The sequence below is a fragment of the Sebastes umbrosus genome, chromosome 3, assembly GCF_015220745.1.
Source record: "Sebastes umbrosus isolate fSebUmb1 chromosome 3, fSebUmb1.pri, whole genome shotgun sequence".
Lineage (NCBI taxonomy): Eukaryota > Metazoa > Chordata > Actinopteri > Perciformes > Sebastidae > Sebastes > Sebastes umbrosus.
In genome coordinates, this window is record NC_051271.1 from 27,088,645 (window position 1) to 27,107,400 (window position 18,756).

General features: G+C 41.6%; 1 protein-coding gene across 7 annotated transcripts in view; it reads right to left on the reverse strand.

Annotated features, from left to right (window-relative positions):
• Positions 1 to 18,756, reverse strand: part of crebbpa (CREB binding protein a) — a 59,244-nt gene that overhangs the window by 37,576 nt on the left and 2,912 nt on the right. For all 7 annotated transcript variants that reach the window (XM_037763748.1, XM_037763747.1, XM_037763753.1 and 4 more), the window contains one exon: positions 714 to 1,420. In XM_037763748.1, coding sequence (XP_037619676.1) covers positions 714 to 1,420 — 707 coding nt within the window. The remainder of the gene's footprint in view (positions 1 to 713; positions 1,421 to 18,756) is intronic.

Here is an 18,756-nt window from a genome sequence, read left to right on the forward strand (position 1 = left end):
CTCATGAATTGTTAGCCTACATTACGCCGCCCTTGCCAAAGTGCCGGCCTAGGCAATTGCCTAGTTCGCCTATATGGCCGCGCCTGCCCGATTTGTGACATACAGGCATAGAGGAGTACGCCATAACCTTCTTCTTGCCTTACTTTTGGCAACATCAAGCTCTGTCTGGCCCGCGTGTACTCTCACACAGTGGTAAACATTTTGGCTGCACTTGCTGCTCCAAACACCATGAAAAATACTTTGCTGCTTGTATGATCAAATTCTGAATTTTATATTTTAGAAAACAGGATAGGAGCAATAGTTTCTAAAAGTCTCTAAAAGTCTCTAAAATCAAATTCCATACTTTTCCATAAATTTCCGTATTGCGTTGGAGCCCTGTAAGGCTCCACTTCAGTTCAAAGTTGCTGGGTGAGACAGAACAAGATCATTTTGACTGACTAACATGTTAGTCTGGATTAGTTGAGCATCGAAGGAGGAAAGAGAACTCGCAGCACCGTCACACTAAAACACCGACCGACAATCTTCATCATGGTTGATGAATATGGTTTCTATCCACCATCCACACATCCTAAGAATGACATAAATTGATAAATCTGTGCAAATAATGAATCAAGCAGCAACATGTTCCATGTATGCCTCCGTACACTCTCGTCTCAAAATGCACAAAGACTATATTTAAAAGACTGGTGAAGTAAAATGGGTGTGTGACTCACCTTGTTCATGTTGCCTGCCTGCTGGGCTGCACCGAGGGTGGCCTGAGCCCCCATCTGCTGCCCTCCCTGGGTGAGGGTTTCTGCCAATGCACTCCCTGCTCCTCCTGGTCCAGGAGCTGCTCCCTGCATTGTCGGCCCCTGGTACTGCATGCCTGCCACCCCTGTTCCCCGTCCTCTCCCAGCTTCAGGTATGAGACCACCATTCATCACCTGCCCGGGTTGGGGCTGCCCTCCCTGGGCCAGGAGGCCAGCATGGCCCTGGCTATTGTTAATCATGGCCTGGTTGAAGCCTGTTGTGTTCAAGCCCATTGTTGCAGTATTATTGTTGTTGTTCTGTCCTGCTACTCCAGTTGGTGTTCCTGCTTTTTGGGCCTGGAGGGACGGGTGGTTGTTGGGGGAACCCTGGCCAAGGGGGCTCTTTCTCAGTGGTGTGCCCAGCTGAGGCCCCATACCGCCTGGCTGAGGGCTCGCTGAGTTCAGCCCTGCACCCGTGATACCGGAGGTGCTACCTGCTCGAAGGAGCTCTGAGAGCTGCTTGTGCTTGGCGGCTGCATCCGGTACAACAGGGGCGCCACCGGGCCCACCAGCTCCAGGTGCTGCTCCAACGTTTGAAGGCATCCCAGCCATCAGGCTCAGATCTCCTCCATTAGGAATCAACTCATCTGGAAGGTCATTCTCCAAATCATCCCAGGATAGTGACCCCAGATCTAGGAGAGGAGGAAGAGAAAATAAAAATAAGATTAATTTGATCTGATCAGATTTTAGAGATGTTTAAGAGTGTGCCACATTGGATTGGAAAGGCGTTTATGTTCAACCCGTTCACTGCAGTATTCTCCAAAACGCCATGGGGCGTACAAACAAAACATTCTGTGAAGAAGCAAGACGAGTGTAACCAGTGTTACCGGAAGAACGCCATAGACCAAACAATTAACTGTAAACTCATCTCTCATATTAAATACTAACGGACATACTTTAATGCCTTTATACAATCCCTGTAAAGAAAGGAGTGAAATATTTGGAACAACAAATATATTGAAACGATGGTTGAAACATTTAATATCCTGTAAACAATTTAAATCGGCTGGCAAATATTTACTCAAAGGGCAGGATCAAGGATTTCAACGGTTTACCAGAGCAGGCGAGGAAAAAAAGTAAAGGTTTCAATACAGAATCAATGAGTCATCTGAACGGCTCTTATGATCGGCTTTTATAGAGACCACCGATCAAACTATTTAGAAGGATATCAGCTGACAACGATCGGTAGCACTCGTGACCTGATCAAAATGCAACAATAAGCTTCAGTAAAGCCAACAGAAAATAAAATAAAGAGCAAGACTTTTACAACACAAAACATTAAAATTCAATGGATATAGCGCTTCAAAATGCAGCACCATAGCTCACTGAGTCAATGGCGTGCAGGTTCAAAAGGAAAGCACCTTTTCCTAAAAAATTAACCTGTTAGTTCCCAGTTGATGGGTGTATCATGATGGGCTATCAAAAGCAAAATTAACCGAAACTGACGTCCCTTTGCAGCATTCTTAAGAAATCCTTTTTAGAGCATTTAAAAAACGAATTGGCCGACTTTCTACAAACCTGAGACAAAAAAATTGTAAAAATGTATTCAATATTTTAATTTTTAATTTAAGTTATTTGCTTTTAGCAGTATTAGTGGTAGTCATGTCTGAAAAGAGTTACTAGTTATAAAAATCTGGAGGTGCACTACCAAGCGCCACGACATCTTGAGGTGCCTCCGCGCTTGACACAAGCTACGTGATGACGTCATTGTTGGACTACACACCGGGGACACTACGGCGAGCATAAACATTAGGGATGCACCAATACCGGATCGGATTTCGGGCCGATACTGACTCAAATAGCTGGATTGGATATTGGTGACAATGGGGCCAATCTATTTAATTCAAGTCTATGTTTGTATACAATATACATTATGTATTGGAAGTTTTGACCAATCTGTCATTCCTGTCTTACCAAGTTGCAGGTGTACCAGTTATTATTTTAATACAATTCAGTAAAATTTTATCTATATATTTATTTGTTACATTTTGTTTTACAAAGTTAGGAGAGCGATGTTTAAGTCAAGCCCGATCTAGTCCCTTCCACAGAGTGAGGCATGCAGTTTATTAATGAAACACTGGTATCGGTACTCAGTAGGGATGAAACGGTTCAGGTAAAAAATCAGAACCGTTCGGTTCACTAGTCACGGTTCGGGACGTGTATGAATTGTTCAGTTCATTTGAAATAAGTTATGAGGCCGATTGTGTATTTGTTTTCATGTAGAGTAAGGCTCCTATTTATTGTCACACTAGAAATCAAGGCCTATTGAAGGAGGCTGGGACATGGGCGGACATGGGTCTTGAGGTATGGGGTTTAACACATGCGCAGTGTAACTGAAGACGCGGTCGTGTGTTGCTATTGGCTCAATTTTGGCGTGTGCAGACCAGATTTTACTGCGCATGTGTTGATGAAGGGTGACCCAGCCCCATTCACGGATTAAGTGGCGAGTGCGGCTGTCAGTCAGTTAAGAAAATGGCGAGTGGACATGATAAAGTACAGTTAGAGGATCCAACAGCATCGTTTTGCTCTGCTGTATGGGAGCATTACGGATTTAGTGTTACCTATGAAAATGACGGAAAAAAAGTGGTGGATAAAACGGCAACTGTGTAAGCACTGTGCAACCTGTGTGGTTTATGCTAGCGGCAAAACATGACTAAATCATCGGGGAGGTTTATAGTGAAAGATATGCAGCCTTATGCAGTCGTGGAGGACGCTCGATTTCAGCATATGATTAACGTAACGTTACTTGAGCCGCACTATAATATTCCCTCTCGCCAACACTTAAGCAACACAGTAATTCCAGCAGAACAATCCCTGTAATGTGTTTTATATTTATCAGTTATTTTTAAATAACACAGTGGCACAGAAATCCAACCGTATTCCTCCAAATACTGCACTTTGAGTGGAAAAACAAATCTTTCAATTAAGAGCTGATAATCAGGGAATTGAGACATGTTAAACTGTTCTTCTTTTTTTTTTAGTATAGTTCTGGTTGAGCTTATGCTTCAATTTATGTTGATGGCCTTAGTTTATAATTACATATTTATATGAAAATAACAAAGCTGCATTTTTCGTTTGCACTAACTACTGTAGAAGACCTATTCTTTCAATTAAGATTTGACAATGAAGAAGTGTTTATGTTCCGTACGTAAGCCACACTTTTGTTAAGGCAAACGTTTGTTAACTTATTTTTTGCCAAATAAATGAAAAGCATGTTGAAATCAGAACATGACCTCCTCGCTGTAACAAATATACCAAACCGAACCGAACCGAAAACTGTGACACCAAAACCGTGATATGAACCGAACCGTGAATTTTGTGAACCGTTCCACCCCTAGTACTCAGTATCGGCCGATACCTGAGGGTATCGCTATCGGTATCGAGATAAAAAAGTCGGAACGGTGCATACCTAATAAACCTAGCTTTACTGCTTTACTCCTCAGCTGACCCTCTTTCTCAGTCCAAATGTTCACAAACATTCCCAATTATGGGATATTAATGAGCCAACATGCAAACGACTGGTGCTGCACTGTGGCCATGTCCCTGCAGCACAGACACAGAAACAAGATGCAGCGCGATAATAAGAGCATCACTACTGGCTGACAAACATAGTGTGACAAGAGAGAGAATCCAGCAGCACTCAGGGTTCCTGCTGGACGGGGGAGGAATATTTATGTCACACCATCCAGAGGTGTGGGCATAATGCTGAGAGCCTGGGGAGCCATGATTTGTTTGAGATGAAGTGACTGAGACAGCGAGAAAAGATGTGAGGTGTGTGTGTGTGTGCATTAGGGCTGTCCTCAACCACCTCTCTGACTAATCAATTATATTTATATGTGCTCGTCCAGTTGGGAGATGTCACTGTTTGCGTTTGGTGTGCGAGAGTATACTGGTTTATGTCCTCCGTACTGCCTCGACCTTTAGTTCCATAATCACCATTTAAGTGTTGTATTCTGTGTTTACAGTACGTTACGGCTGGTGAGCATAAACTAGTGAGTTTGGAGTGCTGATGTCACTTTAAAAACTGCACTGTGTGTACTGTGAGGTAGGCGGGGCACAAATGGTTTTCAGAATGATAATCACAGTAGAAGGTGTTGCCGGTGCTTACCTTCATGACATGTCAGAGCACCTGTCACCTGCTGCTCTTCATCTAACTAGACCGCCGGGGTCTGGTTCCTGTTTTACCACTACTCTCTTGCAGTACCATACCTTGCAAAAATGATCCATGAGTAATAACCATAGTGTCTCACCATGACGTCACCCATATGTTTATGGACTACTGTTTTGAAGCTTCGAGTTTGGCATTTGGTTGTTTTTTAGCCGTTGCCATGTTGTGTTTTTTTGAAGCCAGAAGTGAGAGGAGGGTGGAGCTTAGCACAACCAGGCAACCAAAAGGGTTAGAATTAACTTTCATGAACTGAAAACACACTGTGAAAGGGTTAAAGTTGTAAGACAAAAACACCGACAACTCCCAGACCGGACAACGCCGTGGTAGCGACCTGTCAATCACAAGGTAGCCCCGCCCTTAAGGGTACCCTGCTTTATGGTCTATTTGACTCTAAATGGGACCATAATTTGCTAAATGAACATCATGCTGTATTGAAGAAGACTTGAAACTAGCGATTGAGACCATAAACTCATGTTTACAATGTTTACTGAGGTAATAAATCAAGTGAGAGATAGGGTCATTTTCTCATAGACTTCTATACAATCAGACTTCTTTTTGCAACCAGAGGAGTCGCCCCCTGCTGGCTATTAGAATGAATGCAAGGTTAAGAAACTTCCGCATTGGCTTAATTTCTCGCTTCTCTACCGAGCACCCAGGAAGAGCACTGGGCGTTGATACAAATTTTCATAGTGGCCAAACGGTGGTACAACTACATAGTTAGTCAGTCATGTGATGCCATTGGGCCCAAAAATACTTTTTCCCATAGACTTACATTGGGAAAGAGACGTCTGTAGCTCAGCGGATAATTTTTTTTAGGTGAATCAACTTCCCAGTATGAACACTTGAATAGCCCTGATTTAAATCATTAGGTCCTAAAAGTTGTAAAATGCACAAATAGCTGAATCCTATTTATTTACCTTCCTCCGTTCATGTGAATGAGACCCAGACAGAGGCTGGACCCCGGGCTGGGAGGTGGAGTTAAAGAAAACGCTACTCCGCCTGCTCTATGGGCCCAATGACTGCAGAAGATCGCCAGCAGTTCCGGGTACTTTATCACTCGGCAGTCAAGCCGTTTTGGCTTCATGCGCCACTGAGCAACTCTCATAGGAATGAATGCGAGCCCGCCTCCAATGCTGTATCCAGCTATCTTTATACATCCATGTTCTCCACTGGTAATAGCAAACCAAATAGAAATCCTTTCAAATAGTCAAGTATTTAGAATGTGCAGGACACACAGGCAGGAATAGGGATGTCCATAATTAACCATTTAACCGTCAACCGACATTAAGCATTTTAACCGATTAACGCTATCGGTTAAAAGAAATGTTAATAATTAGCTCAAAAGCTGAGAGGAGCAGCTCGTCTCTTTAAGGAGAAAAGCTGGTCCACCTTAACAGCCCACCTTAAGAGGCGGAGCCGGAGTTGCAGGATACAGGAAGTTGGCTCTGGTCTCTGGCTCGCTTGAGCGGAGCGAAAGAGTTGTAGTTTCGTAGCATTTATTCACCGACAAATATACTGTACACACACTGCTATACCTACGTTCTATAACGCCACCAACAACCTCATACTCACTGCGAACACACGGTCTGTTGGAAACTCGCTAAAGTTACACAGACTACGTGTGCGGCGACGAGCACAAAGCCTCCGGCAATACTAGAGCTGCTAACGTAGCACAAATACACACACTGTTGGACACTCGCTAAAGTTATGCCGGACAGACAAAGTATCGTAACGCCGGGCAGACACACATCTGACAACCTGCTAAACTAAACTAAATGTGCGGTGGAGACTTTTACTGGGAAAGTGGCGGCGTGTCCGCGATACAACACGCAGCATCGTAGCTGCTAAGTTAACGCTCCCGGACGGGTGAACTGGGGACTCCCGTCAACGAATATCTGTTGTGCTCCTACAGCTGGTACACAGCTGCATGCGAGGCACAAACCTTGTCGGTTAATAATCGGTTAACGAGGGTCGGTTATCGGTTAAGAACATCTTTCAAAATGAGCATCTCTAGCAGAGAACAATAACAGCATTTTAAAAAAATTATAGCATTTCTACCTCAGCCGCTACGTACATTTTAAATAAGTAAACTTAATAAAATAAAATTAAGTTTTCTCACTTGAGCGGGGGTGCCAACAGAGGATGCTCCAGCAAAAAAATGCAGGGTGTCATCCCGCAAAAAAAGTAGAACCTGGTTCAACATTTTGCCCGTTCACAGCACATGTTGGCAAGCTGCTGTGGTGGCCAATCAAATACGTGCCAGTGCACATTTCTGATAGCTTACTTTGTAACAGTGAAGTGTTTTTGGTATTTAACGCACGACTGGCTGGTAGTACCATCGCTAACAGAGACAGCAAATTACTGCAGCTGCACAGCTGAAGGTAGTGAGAGCGGAGGAATGCCACTTCATCTAAAAGACATATCCAAATCAAACTTATCAGCTATTAACATACAATTAACAGGGCCTTGGTCTTAACGCTAGGAGAGGATAGTACTGAGCAGATAGACTTAAACAGTCACCCTCCCATCTGCTGTCTGCTGGATGTCTTCATTGAGATTCAGTCAGAATCTAGCCTTTAATGAGGGCACTTGGCCTACGTACTTCCCCGAGTAAACACAGCCTTCCAGATCTGCCGCTCTAGTCCGCTGTCTGTCCCTGGCATCAGGCAAGCAGGTGCTCCATGAGGAGGAAGCTTGTTTAAGGCTGAAGGGACCATCCGTCTTTCCCTCCCTGACTCCACTCTAACCAGCAGCCACATGGATGCTGGTCTCAGAGCAGCAGCATTCAGTTCAGCCACATGCACTCAGGCTTGGCCCTGCATTCATTTCTGAATGGACACAGAACACACACACACACACACACATACACAGTGCGACCTTGCCCCCAGGCTCCTTGGCTGGAGACCAAAAATGCAAAGCAATGTTTTGGTTAGGTAGCGCCACATGCAGTCAGGGGAGCTCCAACCATGTGAGGAGGGGGAAGGGAGACAGAAATGGAGTACTATTCTTCTCTTCTTACAGCCCTCTTTTCTCACTTTTTTACTTCCATTTGTTTCCTGTTACTCCTTAAGACTAAGGCTGGGGCGATTCGTCGACGTAGTCGATTACGTAAATACGTTGATTTACGTAACGTGCGTCCACGCATCGGATGACGTAATGAAAATGCGCTGCACCCGGTCCGAGCATGGATTCTGATTCCCCCAGAGAGCAAGAAGTGTCAAAAAAAACCTCTCCCACGTTCATCAAAGGTTTGGGAATACTTCAAACAGAGACCCAACAATGCGGTGCTCTGTAAGTTGTGCAGAATGGAGATGGCGTACTACAGCAGTACAAGTGCAATGCACAAGCACCTGACAAGAAGGCATCCCGGAGCGCTGAGTGAAGAAGATAGCAACAACACACCACCGTAAGTCCTGTTTACTTTTTCATCACCCAGATTGTAAAAGCACGGGCGTGTTTCTGTTAGCAGTAGTCATTTAAAGTTTGTTTTTAAAATGTTTCTTCATCACCACCATGTTAAAAGTATTTTATGGACCACTGTTATGGTAATGTAATGTAACGTTACACTACGCGTCATCTAATGTTGTTATTCGGCCGTTATATATTTTCTGTTTACTTTAACGGCGATGTACGAGTGAGAAAAGGGCTTATAGTAACATTAAATATTGTTCTACAGTCTGTGACTGTTAGTCTGTAAATAGTTTCAATTATTTCTCTCTTGCTCCACACTGATGCAAAAGTACATTTGCTAGTGTTTATCTTAACTGCATATTATTACAGTGATGAAATAAATCCATGTCTAAACCATTTTAAGTTTTAAGTTAAGTACTTAAGTAAAATTACCGATGAGGATTATTATTATTATTATTAGCCTAATGTCATAACACAACAGTGCTGTGGAAATTAGACCTGTTTTAAAATGTGCCACTATTATCATTATTCTAATGGGCTTTCTGTGTCTCTTTTTCAGGATAAGACAAAGCAGAGTGGAGGACTTTTTCCACAAAAACAACATTGCACTTTATTCCTTTTACATGAATTTACAATACAAGCTCTTGTTTTAATTTTATTTTGGAGAAATTTTATGTTGGACTGAAAACAGATTACCAGTAAAGACTGGGATATTTTTGTTGTGAAATAATGCCATAATAATATTCTTGCTTTATGTATATGTTGATAAGAGAAGATATTTGAATAAAGTATTGAAATAATGAGTCAAGTTTTTGAGATCTATTTATTTATTTATAAAAAAAATATTTCGAATAATTGGTGAATTAGTCGTTAGATTAATCGACTAATCGAAAAAATAATCGTTAGATTAATCGTTAAAAAAATTATCGTTAGGTGCAGCCCTACTTAAGACTATTCTTTCTCTAAATGACTGATCGACACAGCACTCTCTACTTTTGTTATATCCCCAGTAGCTCCTGTCTGGGAGTTGGTGGCTATAAATATCCACAAAAACAGCCCCAGTAGTGGTCCAGACTGGGGACGTCTGTCATCTTGCCCTAGGGCTGAGTGTCTGGCCTTAGAGGGACAGGTGCAGCATGGTCGCCCGGCCTTTCACTTGCTGTTTAGTATCACACTAAGGAAGAGCAAGACAGCTACTTAGAGCTGGGAGGATACTCTATCCTCTGCGTTTACAACAATACGTTAAGGGTCCTAGGAGTGGGTAATAAAATCTGAAGTTGGAAGGAGGTGTGGGGAAATGAAATGCTATTAAGTTATGGCTGTATGGATTAAATTTTTTTGAGAACCATGGAGGATTTCACAATAAAAACTGATTTTCATATGAACGTGGACTCAAGAATTAGTCAGTGCTACTTGCATGATAAGTTATAGAACTTCAGGTTTAAGCATTTTACACAAATCAGGTTGGACTCACATTGCTGGACCAACAGAAAATTACATCCATAGATAAATGTGTCAGCTACGCAGCATGCAAACCACAACGGCTTTGTTTACATTCCAGCGAGCAAACCCTTCGGGACAGTGGACTTTAGGACAGTTCGCCGGTTGACAGTAACGCCGGGAGCAGGGGCCCCGCCCATGCCCACAGGGAGAAGGCGCAGTGATCAGGGGTGTGTGGCGTTGTCGGCAACCCACCCAACCTGTCTTGAAACACAGACCCTGTCACGTTTACAATGATTTGTAGGTGTGACTTTTTTGCTGGGTCTTGGAGAGCTGCAGCATTATTCATAGACAAATGGAGAAACTCCCAACTCGACCGGTCAAAGGTGTAACTTCATCACTCACTCACTCACTCAGTGACAGACTTTCGCGTTAATAGGGCTGGCCCCTGCTTCGCTGCTATCCAGTCAAAAACTATACAAAATGCTTGCAATGATTTGGTCTCCCCTCCTCCTCTCTGTGTTAAAAAGTGAGTGAAATCACTTGGAGCTATACAGGTGATCTCACAGACGCTTTGTTTTTATCCATCTCTTCTCTCATCGCTTGGTGACATACACTGACATATCATCACTGGAACAGCAGGATGCTGTGCATTTTGGGTTCACTTGCTCCCAACACTGTGTGTTAGGAGACTTTCCAGTGTTTTGACAAAACTCAACTTTTGACAGCTAATGTATCCATAGAAAACAAAGAAAGAAAGGATCATAAATGTGTAAGGATTTACATAACTGATTTGGATGGATCACAAAATGCCTTGATCTGCCTCTATCCTGATTCTTAAAAATTGGCTCATCTCTACTCCTGCCTTCAGTGCCCACTTCACCGGTGTCTCCCGAGTTTGAGACAACCTGGACCCTGACTCAGATGATGATCCACCAACAGCATGGAGAGAGATTATTACTGATCTACAGAAATGTCATTTTGACAGACTGGAGGCCTTGGAGCGCGTCTTGTGTGACCACTACGGGTCGACAGAGCGGTGCCCGCGCAGCTACACTGATGGTGCATGCTGCAGGATTTCCTACCGGTGAAGCGAGTACTTGCAGGATCGAGAAATCTCGCGTTTAGAGAGCTGGTAATTGCAGTCTCCATTACGGTAGCAGAGCGCAATATTCTGCTTCAATCCATATTTGTTGGCATTCAGCCTTTCAAAAACAACATTTTCACTGCAGTCAAAACTGTCTACTCTCCCACTTGCTTGCACACACACACACACACACACAAAGGAAGGTGCACACCTGTAGTTAAAGGACATTGGAATTTCCATTAGAAAACCTCAATAAAAGTTTTGAATGTAAAAAGTGAAATGTTGTAGGCCTACAGCACTAGTGGCTCAGTCCGATCCACTTTGTTTCTCATTTACAGAGCCAAGGCTGTGTATGAACAAGATTTTTTTTCAGCGCACACAGAACATACGGATCGCGGACCGTGAGGAGAAATTCGCTGAATTTGAAGTTTATTGGATTAGAATCGCAAACGGGGCGGAGCTTAGGTGGAGACAGAATAATTCTGGTCAGCGCTGGCCAGCAATTTTTTTTGGTGCAGCAGCTGTATATATAGCAGAAGGCTAAGCTAAACTATTAGCAACGTTTTCTCTCCATCTCTTATGTATAGCTCCCTGTAGCTCGTTAGAGCCTCAAATCACAGTTTGTCATCTCAAATGTACAGCAAGATGACTTTTTCAAAGTGTTTCCTTAACCTACTACTCAGGTGATTCGTGTTTGCCTCCAGTCTTTCCGTTGTTTTGCTTCGAGCTAACACTGAAGTTATCATGACGTTGACTGTAAAGGGTCTATACTATTTGTATAATTTAAGGCTGTTAATCGATTCAAATATTTAATCGCGTTTAAATGCATGATTGTCCAGGACTAATCGCGATTAATTTTATCTGTTCAAAAGTGGGCAAATATGCTGCTTTATGCAAATGTATGTATATATTTATTATTAGAAATCAATTAACACAAAACAATGACAAATATGGTCCAGAAACCCTCACAGGTACTGCATTTAGCATACAAAAAATACTCTAATCATAACATGGCAAACTCAAGCCCAACAGGCAACAACAGCTGTCAGTGTGTCAGTGTGTCAGTGTGCTGACTTGACTATGACTTGCCTCAAAATGCTTGTGATTATCATAAAGTGGGCATGTCTGTAAAGGGGAGACTTGTGGGTACCAATAGAACCCATTTTCAGGTCAAGGGACCCCTTTGAAAATGGCCAGGACAGTTTTTCCTCACCAAAATGTTGCAAAAGTTTGGAGCGTTATTTAACTTAATATGAGCTAATATGACATTGTACCAATGGATTCCTTAAGTTTTCTAATTTCATATGATAGTATGTATAGTTTCATATGTTTTCTAGTATCATACGTTACCAGTATCTTCACTCTTGCTTTAAAACTGATTTTTGTTGGCGTTTAGCCTTTAAAAAAAAACATTCACCGCGGTCAAAAGACTGCCGCACACAAAGGTAAGCACCGACTGACAAGTTATATTCATTAAAGAAAGTTGATTTATTTAAAAAAATAAAAGATTAACTCATTTAATCTGATGAATTACTTTCAAATTGAGGATTTTGTTCTAGGATTTAAAACAATTTTTTTTATGGTGATGACGTCATAAAGACATTAACAGACATTCAAGGCTTCATTTGAAAACCTCAATCAATAGAAGCTTTGAATGTAAAACAATTGCATTTGGTACCTTCATTCGGCCCTGCTTTTATGTCGATATGGAAAACAGTTGCTTATACCTCCAGCAGTTACGGAGCAACATTAGCATTAATTTGGAGTCATGTATCTGGCCACTTGGTAATTGTAAGTCACTGTCTTTTAGCTCTGTTCTTGGTCTCTACTAGGGATGTTTAATCAGTTCTCCATCTTGTTTTTGCCTCACCTGATTGGTGCATTTCCATGTTAACTTCCTGAAAATCTAACTTTATATCCTCAAAGCACTCTCTTGCTTCTCATCCTCACCAGGTTATACGCCTCATATACCCGCTTAATTACTAAGTCAAAGTGACGTATCACATTTGCTGGAATGAGTAAGGCCATCTCTTCCAGTAATAATGTGCGGAGGTCCAGTCAAATACAGATGCAAGAGATTTAATGCTTATGCAAAGCTTCATATCAGGACACATCAGAATTACTCAAAGAGGTCCACTTTGGGGTGGAAAATCTATATTTGGAAAGCAAGCTTTTTTCATATAAATGTTTGCAGAAACAAAAAGCTGAATTTTCTAGGTTGTCTAAAAACTATTTTTTTAGCCTCATTCTCACTCTCTACCTCACACACAGATGCAGACAGCTGCAAGTCGAATAAGCACAAATAGCAATACTGGCTAATAGAAACATATTGTATTTTAACAAGGGGAAACAAGCCTACATACATGCACATACACAATAATTACCAATCAGCCCATCCTGCAAACAAAGCTATCTAAAAAATAAGAGACGTTTGCATAAACGTTTCACATGGACGGGGTAGGTGGGTGGTGACACATCACCCTCCATTTCCCCTTGTCCGCTCTGCTGCTCTCCCTTCTTTTTGCTAGGGTTTTTCTGGTTGCCCGAAGTCAAAAGCATAAATGGCTCCATTAGCGGCTGCGTCATGAGCTTACTGTCTGCCTGCAAGGCTTTAAAGGTGCCATTTGCACAGTGGTAAGTGAACATTTGGGTGTTTGAGGGGTGGGCTGTTTCACTGACATGGCCGTGACTGACACATGGAGTTGAACTAAGATCCTAGCAAGGCATGTATCAAATATTTACTAGTTAGTTTTTAACACACTTGAGGCTTCTTCTTGTGAGCAGAAACACAAGAGTATGCAGAGACTCACCCATACACACCCTAACTTTGCCAGAGTAAAGAGGGGTATTACCTATTAGGAATGGGACAATACACCTATCTCCTGATTTGATACAATCATGATACTTGGGAGTCGGTATGTATTGCGATTTTTAAGTATTACGATTCTACAAGTATTGCGGTTCGATATTACGATTTATTGTGATTTTTGTTAACTTTTTTAACACTAGACCATGGGAAAAAGTTTAATCACACACTTCTAGGGTCTTTTACTTCGGAAAATATCTAAATGAATACAATAAAAATGTTTAATTTTCAGCATGTATGTAGTCAGAGATGTCCTGAAGTCAAATATATCAGTCATTGTCTGGCATTTTCCAGCAATCCAAAAATAGATTTTTTTCCCCCACAAATTAGTGGTATTATCTTTTTAATTTATAAGGGACATGTAATGTTTTATACTTCTGGTGAATATAATTCAATCAATCTTATTTCCATATATGTATTTTGTATATACAGTTTCCTTTGTTAACACCTTTTTGTTTCTTCTTAAAACCGTCCGTAGTCACACGTGTATACTTCCACTAACTTCGCCAAGTCCGTCGCTAGCTCTCCCCGTCAGCTCCTTTTGATAGTATTTACCATAAATGTCAGTGTATGGGTGCTCTACAGTTGTAGCATCGCCTGATTTGACCACGGAAATGCGAGTGGCAGCTGGCTTGACCGCACGCTACCGCAATACGATAATGTTTCCTATCCATGGTAGAGTTAGTATGCAGCTTTAGACATGATATCTAGCTCTGCTTTTCCTGCAATATGTGAAATCCAAAGTGTTTCCATACTTTACTCTATGTGTGTTTACATACTTTGGATTTAATACTGTATGTGAGCGTTCAAGTCGTATCCATGCTGACCCTCCGCTGTTTTGTATTTCCTCGTTGCAGCCAGCTGCAGTTTGTTTTGGTTGATGGATACGGAACGGATATGACGTCACGTTACTCTGACTACAACAATAAAAGCTGTAACTTCCTTCTACCTCTGCATTGACTCAAATGAAGCAAATATATCGATTCCGGCATTAAAAAAAAAATCGAGAAAAACAAATTAAAAAATAAATCGCGATACATAGGTGAATAGATTTTTTTTCCCCACCCCTAATGATTAATATGTAATCTATGAAAATACAGCAGGTCTGGATGTACATTAACACATTTTTGTCCCAATTTGGAATAAGTCATTATATAGTCAAGACACCTAAATAAAACATATACTCACTACCAATGTTTAATTTTTGTGGAGAGAGGGGCAAGGGGGCCCAGAGACTCGGCAGAGTGACACATGGCCTGAATAGAGAGACAGGCGGCACGTGTTTGCTCTCTGCCACTACAATAAAAAGGAACCTCCCCAAACGCACACAAAACACAGTACACACACACACTGCAAGTATATATGATTTACTACACATCTAATTATGCAAACACACCCCATAAACATGAGCTACATTACACTACCAAATGGGACGTGCAGCTGAAACCAGGCGCTACTGCAAAAGGCGAAGGCCAAGTGTCAGGGAAGAGGGGTGCTGCTCACAAAGCTTCAGGCATGACAGTCATCAAAGACTGAAAGCCAACTCTTTATCTGCAGTAATTTACGGCCAATGACGGCGTTGCCCAGTGCTGTCCCATGGGGTCCGTTAGGTCCCAATTGGAACTGGCGAAAACTATAAAGAGTAGGCGTGCCGTGTTTAATGATTGATCACTGCAGACATGTGGTGCCTCTGCCATGTGTGATGGGCACTGTAATTCATCGTTGGCCTGTCAGCTGCTTTTGCTGAAAGGCTGTCCAACTTATTATTCTTGTTGCAGACCAAACAAAATCCAACTCGATGAAGAACACATGCCATTTGATAGACGTGATGATCTCTAGAAAACAATTGCCTAGCTATGAATAAAGATCTACATGCCTACGACTTCACTTGCGTGATCCCGTCCACTGCCCATTTCGACACCCCGTTGCAACATATGAAACAAATTGGCACGCAAACACTTCTGCAGGCATGGAAGCAAGCAAACAAACTTGATCAACAGATGTAACATACATTATTGATGTAACATGATTCTACCCAACCTTAAAGTGGAAATGAAACGTTCAACCAAGTTAAGCTGGTTTACTAAAGGGATTTCCACTCTAATGAACAATTATACAACAAACGAATTAAAGAATAAAGAAAATCCCTTTCAAGATTCCGAAGACTGGGGCTCCCCGTCCACACCGCTCGGAGCTGTTGCTGACAGCAGCCCAGCGAGTCAGTCCGTGTGTGCGTCGGCTTGGTAATAAAAACCGAGTAAGTGAGTTAGTACGTTAGTTGAAGGAAAACACAGATAACATCAGGACGATAATGTCTCTAGCGTTAGCTTTGGAGATCAGTTTTACTTTGTGATGGTAGTTTTGGTATGTTAATGTTGAGTCGGTAGCTAGCAGAAGCTACCGGCAAGTAACGTAAACAATAGGGATGTGCATTCCAAGCAAAAATACTATTCGATAATCACTGGGAACTAGACGAGGATTTTTCGGAAAAACCCTTTCGTAAACCAGCTTAACTTGGTTGAACGTTTCATTTCCACTTTAAAAGCCTTGGTACATCTCCCTGTGGTCTGTGTGCAGCTGGGTTATCAAGGCAGCGAGTATTTGAGACACACAGCCACTGAAGTGATTCTGACTACTGCTGCTGGCCACAGGATAACGCCATGATGCTAACACACGCTAACTGCCATCAGTCACACCGGAGGAGTGGATGTGCCATGGCTGCAATGTTTTGAATTTGGACTGCTGTTACCTATTGTTAAACGCTAGCGGTCAGTGCTACATATTGTTCCTTTAATGTGTTAGAAAAAACATTGACTTCTTACACATCCAGCAGACACAGAGCAACATTACCATTTATGTGGATTTGTGTTGGTATTTTTGCACTGTTAGTTTTCGACAACTCTTGAGAATCGTTTCCCTGATAGATGTTTGGCTTTCTTCACCAACCATATGGTAACTTTGTCTTTTTTTTTTAGCTGGACACAGTGTGTACAGCGGGTATACCAGAGCTTTTTTGGTGGAAACAGTTGCCTACAGAGTTTGATGAGACCAGCATGCGCAGGCAGTAAAACCAAAACACTAAGCTACGAGAGGCTAAAAGTTAAGATCCTGTGATCATTGTGATTTCAATCCATTTTAATAAAAAAAACATTGATCGATGCAGGTTTAACAGATTGTTGTACTATGGGTTGTATATGCCTTAATTTTGCTAAGCTAGTACGTCCTCCACCCGTGTCTGCTATTATAAATTAGTCCCAGCAGTGTCTAGTAAACCCAGTTTAGCCTGCAGGAGTTGTGTGCTGGCTAATGTTACATGTTTTGCTACCACTGAGGAAATTAATTCCTAACAACCTCTTTACCACAGAAATGGATCAGAGTCATCTGTCAAGCGGCCAAGAAACACAGTGTCACAGAACATCATATCATATCGTAAAATGACAAGCCTGGAGATATTTTTATGTGTAAAAAAAAAGTTAGAGGAAATCTTTTTTGGGGAGGTCTAAAGACAACCACTTCCAAGAGTGTGACAAGCGAGTGGGTAAGTGTGTGACAAAGTAATACTAATGTTTACTACACCAGTAGCCTCCTTTGGTATTTTTTTTTTTATTTTCAAATTATATTTAGTAAGTTTATGTAAATGGAACAATAAATGTAAAGGGTATTCAACAGAGTATGACAGCAAACATTATTATAATCTTTTTTGTCTTCTTCAAACTGCATTTATGCAGGAACAGGTGGGCTGTCTTATCAAAGTCCCTGTAAAATCCAACATCATAGCACTACTTTGAGAGGGCACATACGCTGAGAGGGCACATCACTTTGCAAATGAAATAAAGTATTGATTGAGTTAATCTTTGCATGCAAAATATAAATAAAATCGAGGATTGATACAGTATCACAAAACATATCACAATACTCAATGTTAAAGATATTTTCTTACACCCCGAACTCCAACACATTTCAACAGTGCGTGTGTCTACAGAGAGAAATGTCATAAAAAACCTTGTGTGTATCACAATCAGCAAGAACCTCAGCAAATAAAATATTTGACCATCACACTAGACACACCTGAGCACTGAACGCAATAAATACAATGAATTCTCCCTTCAAATGAATGCAACTGCTTTTGATCCAGCATGGACATTTGATCAGCTATATTAGACATAGATTTGACTGTTTTTACCATAAATGTCAGTATATGGGTGCTCTACAGCGTCGGCTGATTTGACCATGGAAACGCGAGTGGCGGCTGGCTTGACCGCACGCTACCGCAATACGATAATGTTTCCTGTCCATGGTAGAGTTGGTATGCAGTTTTAGCCATGATGTCTAGCTCTGCTTTTCCTGCAATATGGGAAACCCAAAGTGTTTCCATACTTTTCTGTATGTGTGTTCACCACTTTGGAATTAATACTGTATATGATGGTTCAAGTTGTATCCACGCGGACCCTCCGCTGTTTTGTATTTCCTCGTTGCAGCCAGTTTTGGTTTTGGTTTGTTTTGGTTGACGGATACGGAACGGATATGACGTCACGTTACTCTGAGTACAACAATAAAAGCTGCAACTTCCTTCTACCTCTGCATTGACTCAAATGAAGCAAATGTATCGATTCTGGCATTAAAAAAATCGATTTACAAAATTGTAAAAAAGAAAAGAAAAATGCGATACATAGATTTTTGCATGGAAATTTGATTAGCTATATTAGACATAGATTCCAGATGTCTGTATACCATGAATTGACATGGCATCTGATCTTAGAATAAGATGGACGTTGCATTATTTGGATGAGAATTATAACTAAAACTACAACTTCCTACACAGAGTAGGAACACAGTCGAGCAGATGCTCTTTGCTAACATTCATATACTCAGTTGTCAGTGTGATAAACACAGTTAAGACTAGTGTAATGTCATGAAACAGCTCTGCAAGACATCCAACTTTACACTCTTCAAACAGTTTTTGCTTCAACTATTTTAGAGCAGCTTTAACTGTGAG